General features: G+C 40.8%; 1 protein-coding gene across 7 annotated transcripts in view; it reads right to left on the bottom strand.

Annotated features, from left to right (window-relative positions):
* LOC118367036 (disintegrin and metalloproteinase domain-containing protein 23-like) overlaps window positions 1-15,790 on the bottom strand; it is a 38,589-nt gene that overhangs the window by 11,117 nt on the left and 11,682 nt on the right. For all 7 annotated transcript variants that reach the window (XR_004822064.2, XM_035750000.2, XM_035749999.2 and 4 more), the window contains exons 7-17: window positions 13,603-13,675; window positions 11,869-11,936; window positions 11,500-11,565; window positions 11,044-11,112; window positions 10,075-10,241; window positions 9,719-9,803; window positions 9,546-9,633; window positions 8,156-8,207; window positions 6,864-6,963; window positions 6,670-6,741; window positions 6,495-6,581 (exon numbers count right to left, since the gene is read on the bottom strand). Coding sequence is in view for 6 of the 7 variants with exons in the window: in XM_035750000.2 (XP_035605893.2) it covers window positions 6,495-6,581; window positions 6,670-6,741; window positions 6,864-6,963; window positions 8,156-8,207; window positions 9,546-9,633; window positions 9,719-9,803; window positions 10,075-10,241; window positions 11,044-11,112; window positions 11,500-11,565; window positions 11,869-11,936; window positions 13,603-13,675 (927 nt within the window). In the remaining variant the exon portion in view is untranslated. The remainder of the gene's footprint in view (window positions 1-6,494; window positions 6,582-6,669; window positions 6,742-6,863; window positions 6,964-8,155; window positions 8,208-9,545; window positions 9,634-9,718; window positions 9,804-10,074; window positions 10,242-11,043; window positions 11,113-11,499; window positions 11,566-11,868; window positions 11,937-13,602; window positions 13,676-15,790) is intronic.

The raw sequence follows: 15,790 nt of genomic DNA, 5'->3' as shown, positions 1-15,790 counted from the left end.
TTTTCAGATCCATAGATTTTGAAGCAGATTTATGTCAAAACTGTAACTTCGCCACTCAGGAACATTCACTGTCTTCATGGTAAGCAACTCCAGTGTAGATTTGGCAATGCATTTTAGGTTAGTGTCTGGTGGAAAGCAGACTGAACTAGGTTTTCACCTGTGTTTAGCACCATTGCTTTTCTTTTTTATCCTGAAAAACTCTTCTGTCCTTTATGACTACAAGCATACCCATAACATGATGTAGCAACCACTATGCTTGAACATATGGAGAGTGGTACTCAGCCCAAACATAGCACCTTCCATGTTCTACATTTAGCAGACACTCTTATCCAGAGCAATTTACAGTAATGAGCACATACATTTTCAGACTGATCCCCCATGGGAATCAAACCCACAACCCTGGCGTTGAAAGCGCCATGCTCTACCAACTGAGCTACACTTTTTATACAGGACAAAAGGTGAATAACTTTGCCACATTTTTTGCTGGATTAGTTTAGTGCCTTGTTGCAAAACAGAATTCATATTTTGGAATATTTTTTATTCTGTACAAGTTTCCTTCTTTTCACTCTGTCAATGAGGTTAGTATTGTGGAGTAACTACCATGTTGGAGTAACTACCATCCTCAGTTTTCTCCTATCACAGCCATTAAACTCTGTCACTGTTTTAATGTCAACATTGGCATCATGGTGAAATCTCTGAGAGGTTTCGTTCCTCATCAGCAACTGAGTTAGGAAGGACGCCTGCCACTTAGGAAGGACGCCTGTATCTTTGTAGTGACTTATACACCATCCAAAGTGAAGGGGATTTTCAATTTTCTGATTTTTGTATTTGTACCCATCTACCAATAGGTTCCCTTCTTTGCGAGGCATTGGACAACCTCCCTTGGTCTTTGTGGTTGAATCTGTGTTTGAAATTCACTGCTTGACTGAGGGACCTTACAGATAATTGTATGTGTGGGGTACAGAGATGAGGTAGTCATTCAAAAATCATGTTAAACTCTATTATTGCACCCAGAGTCCATGCAACTTATTATGTGATTTGTTTAGAAAATGTTTACTTCTGAATGTATTTAGGCTTTCCCTAAAAAAGGGGTTGAATACTTATTGACTCAAGACATTTCAGCTTTTCATAATTTGTAAAAACGATTCAAAAACATTTGACATAATGGGGTATGGTGTGGAGACCAGTGACAAAACATCGACACTTAATCCATTTTCAATTCAGACTGTAACACAACACAACATAGAAAAAGTCAAGGGGTGTGAATACTTTCTGAAGGCACTGTACCTATTCATATTCTTATATACATTACAGTTCAATTAGATGGGGTGGCAGGTAACCTAACATAGTGGTTAGAGTGTTGGACTAGTAACAGGAAGGTTGCAAGATCAAATCCCTGAGCTGACGAGGTAAAAATCTGTTGTTCTGCCCCTGAACAAGGCAATTAACCCACTGTTTCTAGGTGGTCATTGAAAATAAGAAGTTGTTCTTAACTGACTTGCCTAGTTAAATAAAGATCTTTAGAAAGAGGAGCTGTGATACAATATGTTTTTTATAGCTAAACTTGCTTTTTGTTTGAGTAATCTCTGGTGGCAGAACATTCCACGATGACATGGCTCTATACATAACTGAGTGACACATTAAATCTGTTTTTGGTTTGGGTACAGTGAAGAAACTCATAGTGGCATGTCTGGTATTTGTGTCTGTTTGAAGTGTATGCAAATAGATTATACAAGTGGTTAGGCATTTTCAACACACAAATGTTTCTTAAAAAGACTAAAAGAGAAGCCACAACCATGAAAGACTATCAGGCCTGTTGTTGTGACCATTGAACAAGTTGAAGAAGCTGAACTCCTACGAGTAACATCTGTGTGTGCAGGCAAGTTGCTTTATTTTGAGCCAGCTGCAGCTTGCTATGTCTTTCTTTGCTGCACCTGACCATATTACCAGACAGTAATCACGATGGGGCAAGATCAGAGCCTGAACAACTAGTACAGTTGATTTTTGTCTTAAAAACGCAGATCATCTTTTTTTTATAACAGACATACATTATCTCTCCCCATCTTCACAACAACTTTGTCAATATGACTTGACCATGATGACTGACCATCCAATGTTACTCGAAGGTGTTCAGCTTCTTCAACAAGTTCAATGGTCACACCCTTTATGCACAACTCCAGTTGAGGTTTAGGTCTAAGAGAATCCGTTGAACCAAATACAATGCTTTTGGTTATAGATGTATTTAAGACCAGTTTATTGTTAAATACCCGACACTGACTGTAACTCCTTGCTAAGAGTCTCAGTGAGCTCACTGGCTGTAGGTGCTTATGTGTAGAGTGTGCAATCATCAGCATACATAGTAATTTTACCTTCTTGTCGGACAAGTTGCAAATCATTCGTAAAAATAGAGAAGAGTAACGGCCCAAGGCAACTGCCCTGAGGGATACCGCACTGTACATATCTGATGTTAGAGAAGCTTCGATTGAAGAACACTATGGGTCCTATTAGATAAGTAACTCTCCAACCATGTGATGGCTGGTGATGAAATCTAACAATACAGCTCTAACTATGATCTTATTATCAGTTTATTTTAGCCAATCATCAGTCATCTGAGTCAGTGCAGTACAAGTTGAGTGCCCTTCACTATACGGGGTAGGAGGGAAGCCTAGTGGTTAGAGTGTTGGACTAGTAACCGAAAGGTTGCAAGTTCAAACCCCTGAGCTGACAAGGTACAAATCTGTCATTCTACCTGTGAACAGTCATTGAAAATAAGAATTTGTTCTTAACTGACTTGCCTAGATAAATAAATGTTTTTTTTTTTCACATGCCGAAAATCAGTAGTTAACTTGTTCTTTGAAAAATAGCATTGCATTTGTTACAAACACAATTTTCTCCATCAGTTTACTAAGAAGAGGCACCAAACGGATTAGTCGGCTGTTAGAGCCAGCAAAGAGTGCTTTACTATTTTTAGGTAGTGGAATTACTGTAGCTTCCTTCCACACCTGTGGACACACACACTCCTTTAGGCTTTGGTTAAAGACATGGCAAATAGGCCTGGCAATACAATCTGCTACCATTCTCAATAGTTTCCCATCTACCTGGTAGCTTATCATTATTGATGGATAACAATATGTTTTCCCCCTCTTCCACACTAACTTGACCAAACTCAAAACAGCAATCCTTCTTTGACTTATTATTCATTATTTTCAATACAAAAAATATGATGGTTTACTGTTCAATGTTATCATTCCACTTCTCAGTTTGTCCACTTTGCCAGTGAAATAGTCATTTTTATGATTGGCTATATGAAAAAGGTTTTGTTATAAATGACCCATCAACCTCAATGAACGATGGAGATAAATTATATTTTGGGCAAAAAAAAAATCGATTAAAGGTGCTCCAAAGTCTTTTTCCATTGTTTTCATGTACTTCAGTCACACAATTTCTCAATTGGCAGTATGTGAACCAATCAGCTGAACAGTGTGACTTGTCTGCCGCCTTTTTTGCATAATTTATTTGAACCATACAATTTGTCAATTCATCATCGATCCAGGGGGCTCAAACAGTTCTCACAGTCAGTTTCTTAACAGGTGTTTGTCATCAATTGGCAAGAATAAGTGTACAAATACTCCAAGTGCTGCATCTGGATCCTCATCCTTATACACTTCAGAACAACATACATTTTTTTACATCTTCAACAAAACAGTCTCGAGAAAACATCTTGTATGATATCTTATACATAACTTTAGGACCTGCCTTTGGTACTTTGGCTTTCCCTGTCATTGCCACAATGTTATGGTCACTACAGCCAATGGGAACTGATATTGCTTTGGAGCAACGCTCTGCAGAATTAGTGAAGATAGGATCAATACAAGTAGATGTCACAGATCCAACACTATTGGTATACACTGCAGTTGGTTGAGTGATAACCTGGGTAATATCACAGGCATTAGTCACAGTAAGAAGGTTCCTCTTGAGAGGAGAACTAGATGATAACCAGACAATGTTCAGGTTACCAAGAAAATAAATATATTTGTTAGCATTAGAGACCTTATCTAACATCACACACATACAGTGGGGCAAAAAAAGTATTTAGGCAGCCACCAATTGTGCAAGTTCTCCCACTTAAAAAGATGAGAGAGGCCTGTAATTTTCATCATAGGTACACTTCAACTATGACAGACAAAATGAGGGGGAAAAATTCAGAAAATCACATTGTAGGATTTTTAATGAATTTATTTGCAAATTATGGTGGAAAATAAGTATTTGGTCACCTACAAACAAGCAAGATTTCTGGCTCTCACATACCTGTAACTTCTTCTTTAAGATGCTCCTCTGTCCTCCACTCGTTACCTGTATTAATGGCACCTGTTTGAACTTGTTATCAGTATAAAAGACACCTGTACACAACCTCAAACAGTCACACTCCAAACTCTACTATGGCCAAGACCAAAGAGCTGTCAAAGGACACCAGAAACAAAATTGTAGACCTGCACCAGGCTGGGAAGACTGAATCTGCAATAGGTAAGCAGCTTGGTTTGAAGAAATCAACTGTGGGAGCAATTATTAGGAAACGGAAGATATACAAGACCACTGATAATCTCCCTCGATCTGGGGCTCCACGCAAGATCTCACCCCATGGGGTGATCTCACCCCATGAAGTTTGCTAGAGAGCATTTGGATGATCCAGAATAAGATTGGGAGAATGTCATATGGTCAGATGAAACCAAAATATAACTTTTTGGTAAAAACTCAACTCGTCATGTTTGGAGGACAAAGAATTATGAGTTGCATCCAAAGAACACCATACCTATTGTGAAGCATGGGGGTGGAAACATCATGCTTTGGGACTGTTTTTCTGCAAAGGGACCAGGACGACTGATCCATGTAAAGGAAAGAATGAATGGGGCTATGTATCGTGAGATTTTGAGTGAAAACCTCCTTCCATCAGCAAGGTCATTGAAGATGAAACGTGGCTGGGTCTTTCAGCATGACAATGATCCCAAACACACCGCCCGGGCAACGAAGGAGTGGCTTCGTAAAAATAATAATTTCAAGGTCCTGGAGTGTCCTAGCCAGTCTCCAGATCTCAACCCCATAGAAAATCTTTGGAGGGAGTTGAAAGTCTGTGTTGCCTAGCAACAGCCCCAAAACATCACTGCTCTAGAGGAGATCTGCATGGAGGAATGAGCCAAAATACCAGCAACAATGTGTGAAAACCTTGTGAAGACTTACAGAAAACGTTTGACCTCTGTCATTGCCAACAAAGGGTATATAACAAAGTATTGAGATAAACTTTTGTTATTGACCAAATACGTATTTTCCACCATAATTGGCAAATAAATTCATAAAAAATCATACAATGTGATTTTCTGGATTATTTTTCCTAATTTTGTCTGTCATAGTTGAAGTGTACCTATGATGAAAATGACAGGCCTCTCTCATCTTTTTAAGTGGGAGAACTTGCACAATTGTTGGCTGACTAAATACTTTGTTTGCCCCACTGTATTCTACAGATACTGATAGTTTGCCTATAGCAGCATACTAAAAAAAGAGTATGGTTATGTGTCACAGCAGCATCGGACTGAGCTTTCTGTCATTGCAGGCAGTCTCAACGCTGTGCTTTACAGGGAAGACATCCTCCTCCCTCATGTGGTACCCTTCCTGCAGGCTCATCCTGAAATGACCCTCCAGCATGATAATGCCACCAGCCATACAGATTGTTCTGTGCGTGATTTCCTGCAAGACAGGAATGTCAGTGTTCTGCCATGGCCAGCAAAGAGCCCGGATATCAATTCCATTGAGCACGTCTGGTCCCTGTTGGATCGAAGGGTGAGGACTAGGGCCATTCACCCCAGAAATGTCCAAGAACTTGCAGGTGCCTTGGTGGAAAAGTGGGGTAACATCTCACAGCAAGAACTGGCAAATCTGGTGCAGTCCATGAGGAGGAGATGCATTGCAGTACTTAATGCAGCTGGTGGCCACACCAGCTACTACTGTTATTTTATTTATGTTAGTCACATGTCTATGGAAATTGTTCAGTTTATGTCTCAGTTGTTGAATATTGTTATGTTCATACAAATATTTAGGCATGTTAAGTTTGCTGAAAATAAACGCAGTTGACAGTGAGAGGACGTTTCTTTTTTTTAATATATATATTGACTGTTGATATTGTGAACCTATATTATATATTTGTACCTCTTGTTTCAGGAAGTGATGTCACTGAGCACTGCCGATATATATATAGGTCCTTTCACCCCACCTGGGATGTTGATGCCTAATGAAGACCTGAAACGTTGTATCAATAAAATCTCCTGGGAGCATGAACAGCAGTGTGCCGCATTTTATTTTTATCTTTCACGAGTTCACCTATTACTCCAGCACCTGCAAGAAATGACCTGGATGTGCCTATGTTCTTCAGCTGTTGTACACTAAGAAAAAAGCCACTCTGGTTCTTAGTGAGCAGACTTACACAGTGATTTAAAAACCCTTACCAGACAAGTGTTGTTGCAGCAAGGTCCATCAGCACAATGTGCACCATTAGCTAGGGAACACTTCTTGCAGCACTCCTTGTAGCACTCCTACATCACAGACGACACCACCAGTCTGACACTGTATTCGAGTAATATAAATGTGATGTAAATAGAATAATATTGCATCGTAACTCACAGATCTAGCGCCGCAGTCACACTCCTCTCCCACCTCAATGTATCCATTCCCACACTCTGTGGATTCAAACAGCTGCCAAAGAAAAAACAATCAGAGGGTTATTATGGTATTTTTATTACTGGTTATATACCGTATCTGTCTTTGATATTCTGCTGTATGACAACCACAACATGAACTATTCTCGTCTGACTCACCTTGTTTGGCCTGTTAAAAAGACAGGATCCACCACCTTTCAGCAGGAATTCCTTATAGTCTGAGATGCTGCATTTGGAGAACATCCGGGGATGCTGGACCCTGTGGGTTAAGGGATACATCCACCTTTAACAACCAGCTTTTAAACCCCTTAGAGTCTATCGATGCAGCGGTTCCCAACTGAGATGTTGTGGCAGGACTTGAAACGATCAGTTCATGCTTGAAAACCCGCAAATGTCGCCGAGTTAAAGCAGTTCTGCATGCAACAGTGGGCCAAAATTCATCCCCAGCGATGTCAGAGACTGATCAACAACTACAGGAAGCATTTGGTTGTAGTCACTGCAGTTAAAGGTGGCCCAACCAGTTACTGAGTGTAAAACGGCAATTACTTTTCCACACATGTTCATTGGGTGTTGCATAACTTTGTTTATGAAATAAATTAAGTAAGTATGTACAGTAATTGTTATGTTATTTGTTCACTCAGTTTCCCTTGATCTAATATTAGGTTTTGGTTGAAGATCTGATTACATTCAGTATCAACGATATGTTCCTGTACATGACCCATGACATGACTTCAAAACAATTCCATAAGTCAGCTTAGAGCAAGAGGCTGTATGAGCAGTCAGTCACGTCAGGCGACGCACTCTGAGCCAGTGTGCCTAAAGAGCCACTGTCAACAACACAAGCATGACGCCAGGGCACCTTTCACATGCTAATGCTGGTCATGACCCAGGAGAGACTCAGCTGAGCTGCAGCTCTGCACACCCTGTCATTACGGCGAAGGGAGAGCCATACCCTGCTATCATCGTGGTCCTTCTGTGGCTCAGTTGGTAGAGCATGGCGCTTGTAACGCCAGGGTAGTGGGTTCGATTCCCGGGACCACCCATACGTAGAATGTATGCACACATGACTGTAAGTCGCTTTGGATAAAAGCGTCAGCTAAATGGCATATATTATTATATCATAGAGAGGGGCTGGGGGATTGGGGGGTTAGCAGCTCGTTATTGCACATTTCTGTCACACAAATCCACGGAAAGAATCTATTCTCTCACCTAATCGAACCTTTAATTATAACATCTGCTTCATGGTGTTATACTCTGTCTCTGTGTGTGTGTGTACGTGTGTGTGTGTGTGTGTGTGTGTGTGTGTGTGTGTGTGTGTGTGTGTGTGTGTGTGTGTGTGTGTGTGTGTGTGTGTGTGTGTGTGTGTGTGTGTTTTGAGAGAGAAAGACATAGAGACAGACATGGAGACAGAGAGAGAAAGTGAGAATAACAGCTGAGCAGTAGAACGTTACCCAGTATCCTCCATGATGCAGCCCACCCAGGAGTCGGCACAGCCACATTCCTCTGTGAAAGAACAACACACAACATGGCTATCTTACAAAGATATTGGTACAAACATACACTATTGTCCAAAAGTTTGGGGTCACTTAGAAATGTCGTTGTTTTTGAAAGAAAGCACATTTTTTGCCCATTAAAATCACATCAAATTGATCAGAAATACAGTGTAGACAATGTTCATGTTGTAACTGACTAATGTAGCTGGAAAAGACAGATTTTTTATGAAATATCTACAAATGCGTACAGATGCCCATTATCAGCAACCATCACTCCTGTGTTCCAATGGCACGTTGTGTTAGCTAATCCAAGTTTATCATTTTAAAAGGCTAATTGATCAGTCTCAACCTCAACAGTGAAGAGGCGACTCCGGGATGCTGTCCTTCTAGGCAGAGTTCCTCTGTCCAGTGTCTGTGTTTTTTTGCCCATCTTAATCATTTCTTTTTATTGGCCAGTCTGAGATATGTATTTTTCTTTGCAACTCTGCCTGGAAGCCCAGCATCCCGGAGTCGCCCCTTCACTGTTGATGTTGAGACTGGTGTTTTGCAGGTACTATTTAATGAAGCTGCCAGTTGAGGACTTGTCAGGCGTCTGTTTCCCAAACTAGACATTCTAATGTACTTGTCCTCTTGCTCAGTTGTTCACCGCGGCCTCCCATTCCTCTTTCTATTCTGGTTAGAGCCCGTTTGCGCTGTTCTGTGAAGCGAGTAGTATACAGCGTTGTACAAGATCTTCAGTTTCTTGGCTATTTCTCGCATTTATCTTCATTTCTCTTCATTTCTCAGAACAAGAATAGACTGATGAGTTTCAGAAGAAAGTACTTCGTTTCTGACCATTTTGAGCCTGTAATCAAACCCACAAATGCTGATGCTCCAGATACTCAACTAGTCTAAAGAAGGCCAGTTGTATTGCTTCTTTAATCAGGACAACAGTTTTCAGCTGTGCTAACATAATTGCAAAAGGGTTTTCTAATGATCAATTAGCCTTTTAGAATGATAAACTTGGATTAGTTAACACAACATGCCATTGGAACACAGGAGTGATGGTTGCTGATAATGGGCCCCTGTACGCCCATGTAGATATTGCATTTTTTTTTCATCAGCCGTTTCCAGCTATAATAGTCATTTACAACATTAACAATGTCTACACTGTATTTCTGATCAATTTGATGTTATTTTAATGGACAACAAATGTGCTTTTCTTTCAAAAACAAGGACATTTCTAAGTGACCCCAAACTTTTGAACGGTAGTATATGTGCCTAAAATGTTTTAAACTGTTCCTTAAATAGTGTCTGTCTATAAGGCAGAAATTAATGTGCAGTGATGAATGGGAGCCAGTCTCTGTACTTCTCTTGGCGGCTGGATCCCACTGGATGCCGAGGTTCTGTGCCAAGCTCTGGGAGAGTGACGAAGCCATGGTCCACGTGGTGCCATACTGCAGGTACAACAAACCAGCAGTTACTCGTCTGCTCTGCTGTAATCAAACAATACGATCATGTACATTAGTCAGCACATCTTACCTCGTTTACCCCTACTCCACGGCTCACAGAGCACATGCCCCCGAAGTACGCTGCGCTGCTCCGGCGGTAGTGGAAGGTCACATTGCTGTGCATCAAAGAGACAGAGTAACTATCGAACAGACGGGTAGACGGACAAGTGAGAGGTATTCAGCTGCCCTTGGAAGACAAATGGAATTAGATGGACATGTTTTGCTTTATTGCTAAAGCCAAAGTATTAGGGCCTAGTCCTCTGACATGCTCTAATATTCTGGGAAGCCATAAGGACTCAGTGTGTAAGATATACTAATGGCAGTCTCAGTATATGGCGAGTAGCAGCATGGGTTGGGCCCGAGGGACAGAGAGGAGAGGGCACTTACGTGAAGAGGTGCACAGAGTCAGCATGCTGCTTGATGCTCTGCGCCCGGTACTTAGAGAAATCTTTCAGCATGTCCAGTGGCTTCACACTGATGGGAATGTGGTCCTTGTCCGTCCATATCTCCACGGCAACCAGAACTACCCGTGTGTGCAGGTGCTCCTTAAAGATCTGTCATCGGCGCATGATGGGTAGTGGGAGGACACAGAGAAAGAGAAAAAGAGAGAGAGAGAGAAATGACAACACAGGGACAGGAGAAGAACACTGGGTGTGAATGATCATCTGTACTGTCTGAGGACAGACATGGGACAGGGGACAAAGCACACTGGGAGCAGGGAGAGACAAGGGACTGTTATTGCAAATCACGGCTACACAGAGCAACAACAAACACCATAGTGATACAGTACAAAATCTGAATAGTATGGGGCCGACTTAGGGTACAGGAGATGTACAGTGTGATACATGAGGAAGTGATCATTACTGGGTTCTACCTCTGGGGGCTCTCTAATATACATGTTGAACAGCTTTTCTCAATAGACATACACATAACGTGATATACACCACTGGGGGCTGCTGAGGGGAGGACGGCTCATAATAATGGCTGGAACGGAGCAAATGGAATGGCATCAAACCATGTCTTTGATGTATTTTAAACCATTCCACTGATTCCGCTCCAGTCATTACCACAAGCCCGTCCTCCCCAATTAAGGTGCCACATAAACGTTTAGGTATTCCTATACTTTGCAAAACACAATAATTGATTCAACTATGATTGCACTGAAAATATACCTCAAGGTACACAAACATATCAACAGCCAGTAAAGTATCAGAGTTTAGCCTTATTCTGGATGTTCTGGTGGGCACCCTGATACATATACCAGAAAAAGGAAATAGAGGACTGAATATTTGTAGAGTTTAAAAGTGGTACTAAGTAAATAATCAGTTCTCAGAGCCAACTGAAGAGGTTACTCACAGCATCCACAAAGTTCACCACCGACTTGGCAAAGTTCCTGGTGTGCTGCTTGGCCTTGTGTCGCTTATACTGCACCCCACACAAAAACAATGGCACATAGCTTTGGTTAAAAAGGATTGATAAGTGCAATTTGAATAAATACTTAAATATACCAAGTTTCTCCGACACCATTTTAAAAATGCATAAAATATGCATGTTGTTTTTATGACGGTCCAACAATAGAATAAGACTGGTGTTTTCAAATCTGGACGATGGTTATGTTAGATAGGATATGAACCATGCGTCCACCACATTCAATCGTGTTGCACCCTCTTGTGGGCATAGTTAGTTGAATACTATGTTGAGTCATTCTTTACAGTAAAATGACACATTGCTGAAATATTTCACACCAGCTCACTCATATTTCCTGTCTTGTGTCTATGTGTTGACTGGTTGGGTTTTTTTGAGGGCACATACCATATTGTGGTCACTGACAATCATAATCTCCAAATACTTCATTTCCTCAAAGACATTCCGAGGCATCTGAAAAAAAAAACCACGGATCAGTTCACTATCATAACACACAGACATGAAAGATGGATAGAGGAAGACAACAAAAGATGACGTGTTGTGTGGTGCTGAGTTGAGTTGCAAATTATGTTGTGAGAGATAATTAAAAGAGGTCACTTTAAATGATGGACCTATACTGGGAGGCTACATTGTAACACAAGGCTACATGACACAATAACTTAACAGACTACATAATACAGCAGGAGTGAATGAACTTACAGTAGGTGGAGTGTGTTACAAAATCCTTTTAAGGGACTGATGAGGTCACAGACTTACAGCCCGCTTTTTCCTGCGCTTCAGCCAGGACATGTCCTCCAGCTCTGAAAGCAGCTGCTCCTCCTCCACTAGAGAGACATAGAGCACATTAAAGGCCCAGTGCAGTCAGAAATGTGATTTGCCTGTATTTTATATATATTTCCACGCTATGAGGTTGGAATAATACTGTGAAATTGTGAAAAGGACGATAATGTTATTGAAGTGAAATTTCAGCCTGTTTTGTCGGGATGGAGTTTTGGCCACCAGGCAGTAAATTAGTTAATAGACCAATAAGAAGGAGAGTTCCAAACCTCTCGTCCCACTCAGACCACTCCCAGACAATCCTAGGAAAATTATTTCTTGAAAAATGTCTCTTTGCTCTCTTTTTGACAAGTTTAATTGAAAACAGTCACACTGTATAAAAAATTCATGACAGTTGTGATGGAAACAGGAAGCTTCGACACAACTGAATATATAAGGAAAGATAATTAGTGTGTTCGATATGGTGGGATCTTTTTGTGTTGGTACAATTGTGAGAAATGACGGTTGGAACGCCTTTTTGCGCAAATATTGATATAATAACCATCGTATAGAAGTAAACTTGGATCACACGATGATATAGTGTGTAGTCCTCAGGAAACCATGCAGTTTATTAGGCCACAGATGATAGAAGTTATGATGAACTTCACAGGGTGGTGAAAGTGCAAGGTGATGAGCTTGATGCTCCTTTCCAATAAATATCAACGGTCTTATTCGGGTGAAATGATGATCGATGCTTGACTGCCCGTTTGACAAATACAAATATTTTCGCTCTTATCCATAATAATCTCATCATGAAGACTAGCCTACCCTCACAGCCTAACCGCACTGTATCTGCGAGCTGTTGGCTAGAGCGCAGGTGCCAAGACCAGAGTAGGCATATTTTCTATTTAACACAACAGTTTTTGTGACAATTATCGGTTAGAGTTGAAAATGCGATGGAATCACATTGAACTTTAGATGTTCAACTTCAACTAAAAAGTACATTTTGGGTGCACTACGTCATTATGCAGTGATTTCTATCTCCGACGAGTCAGTTTGTATGAAAATCTGTGGCCAATTGGGTGGAAACCTAGCTAGCAAGGTACTTTTATTGTTACCCAGAAATGATTTGATATTGAGATAAAAACATCTGCATTGGACCTTTACCCGGGAAGAGAAACACACCAAGGTATAGGGCAAGATACAGACGCCATAGGAGGGAAACCTGCTGTGTCCTGTGACACAGTCCAGATCTGGGTCAAATACATTGAAGTATGCATAGGTCAAATACATAGGTTAAATACATTGAAGTATGCATAGGTCATATACATAGGTTAAATACATTGAAGTATGCATAGGTCATATACATAGGTTAAATACATTGAAGTATGCATAGGTCAAATACATAGGTTAAATACATTGAAGTATGCATAGGTCAAATACATAGGTTAAATACATCTGATTCAGAGGGGTTTGGGTTAAATGCGGAAGACACATTTCAGTTAAAGGCATTGAGTTGTACAGCTGACTAGGTATCCCCCTTTCCCTTTCCCTCCATTGGTTCCAGGTCTAGAGCTGTCATATGGGGAACCTAATGTTAGCGTTAGTAGGAGAGTATACGATCGTTTTTGGAATGTCAGGCAGACAGGCCGTGAGAGTGTTGATGTAAAGTGGTAGAGGCCTCTTGGAGGTTATGCAAGATCCACGATGGCAGAAAGATGCATAACTCATTACCCAGTTCCTCTTGGTCATTGTTCCTCTGGAGGGTGGGCCTCCTGCGCAGAGAGTGGGGTCGTGCAGCTGTATCCTGTGAGGGAAACCATTAACTGTCAGCAAGGGTGTGATAAATGTGGTGGATACAGGGAACAGGGAACGTGGGTCAAGTTACAAAAGATAGGTCATAACGGGGTAGGGATTGGCTGGCTCGGAGGGCATTGACATTGGTCTGCGTAACAAGAAACATGATCACATTGTCACAACTAGTCAACATCAATCAATATTTAAGGTAGACATGTAAAACGCAATACTTTATTAAGCTTACTACATTATCATTACATTACCATTATTCTTTCCATTTGCATCATGGACCTTGCCTGATATACATTGCCTTCAGAAAGTATCACAGCCATTTATTTTTTCCACATTTTGTTGTGTTCCAGCCTGAATTTAAAATTAATTAAATTGAGATAATGTATAAATGGCCTACACACAATACCCCATAATGCAAAAGTGGAATTATGTTTTTAGAAATGTTTACGAATGAATAAAAAATGAAAAAATGAAATGTATTGAGTCAATGAGTATTCAACCCCCCAAGTTCAGGAATACACATGTGCTTAACAAGTCACATAATAAATTGTATGGACTCACTATGTGTGCAATAATAGTGTTTAACATGTTTTTTAATGACTACCTCATCTCTGTTCCCCACAAATACTGTTATCTGTAAGGTCCCTCAGTCGAACAGTGAATTTCATACACAGATTCAACCACTAAGACCACAGAGGTTTTCCAATTCCTTGAAAAAAAGCAGACATTGAATATTTCTTTGAGCATGGTGAAGTTATTCATTACACTTCAAATGGTGTATCAATACACCCATTTACTACAAAGATAAAGGTGTCCTTCCTAACTCAGTTGCTGGAGAGGAAGGAAACTGCTCAGTGATTTCAGGCCAGTGGTAGCTTTAAAACAGTTACAAAATGTAATGCCTGTGATAGGAGAAAACTGGGGATGGATCAACAACGTTGTAGTTACCCCACAATACTAACCTAAATGACACAGTGAAAAGAAGGAAGCCTGTACAGAAAAAAAATAGTAAAAAACATGCATCCTGTTTTGAACAAGGCACTAAAGTAATACTGCAACAAATGTGGCAAAGAAAGGAACTTTATGTCCTAAATACAAAGCGTTATGTTTGGGGTAAATCCAACACAACAATCACTGAGTACCACTTCATATTTTCAAGGATGGTGGTGGCTGAATCATGTTATGGGTATGATAAAAAGAAACAGAATAGAGCTAAGCAGAGGCAAAATCCTAGAGGAAAACCTGGTTCAGTCTGCTTTCCAACAGACACTGGGAGACAAATTCACCTTTTAGCAGGGCATTTACCTAAAACACAAGGCCAAATATACACTGGGAGTTGCCTACCAAGACAATATTGAATGTTCCTTTGAGGCCTAGTTACAGTTTTTACTTAAATCGACTTGAAAATCTATGTCAAGACATGAAAATGGCTGTCTAGCAATGGTCAACAATATCAGGCATACAAAAATCTCAGCTCTGTAGATTTTGCTGCGAAGAGACATAATCACTAGATAATTTATTCTGGTATTGCCCCTATGTAGCTTGTATCTGCTCACATCATTCACTTAAAAAATCACAACATTCACTTAAAATGAACCTTACAAATAGCATTGTTGGGCGATTTGGAAAGCCATAGTCAGTCAATAAATAATATAATAATACTTGTTGGAAAGGTTTTCATCTTTAGCTCATAGTATCTGTGGATACTATGAAATTAGAAAGGTTCAACATGTATGGTCAACAATATCGCAGCCCAATTGAAAAATATATGGCACATGGAAACCAAACCAGGGTGGTCTATGGTGATAGGTGGGATGGGCTGAGAGTGGCTGAGGGGTGGGATTAAAGAGCTGAGGTCTATGGTGATAGGTGGGATGGGCTGAGAGTGGCTGAGGGGAGGGATTAAAGAGCTGAGGTCTATGGTGATAGGTGGGATGGGCTGAGAGTGGCTGAGGGGAGGGATTAAAGAGCTGAGGTCTATGGTGATAGGTGGGATGGGCTGAGAGTGGCTGAGGGGAGGGATTAAAGAGATGAGGTCTATGGTGATAGGTGGGATGGGCTGAGAGTGGCTGAGGGGAGGGATTAAAGAGCTGAGGTCTATGGTGATAGGTGG

Source organism: Oncorhynchus keta, chromosome 34 (assembly GCF_023373465.1).
Source record: "Oncorhynchus keta strain PuntledgeMale-10-30-2019 chromosome 34, Oket_V2, whole genome shotgun sequence".
NCBI lineage: Eukaryota > Metazoa > Chordata > Actinopteri > Salmoniformes > Salmonidae > Oncorhynchus > Oncorhynchus keta.
This window is presented reverse-complemented; position numbering and strand designations above follow the sequence as displayed.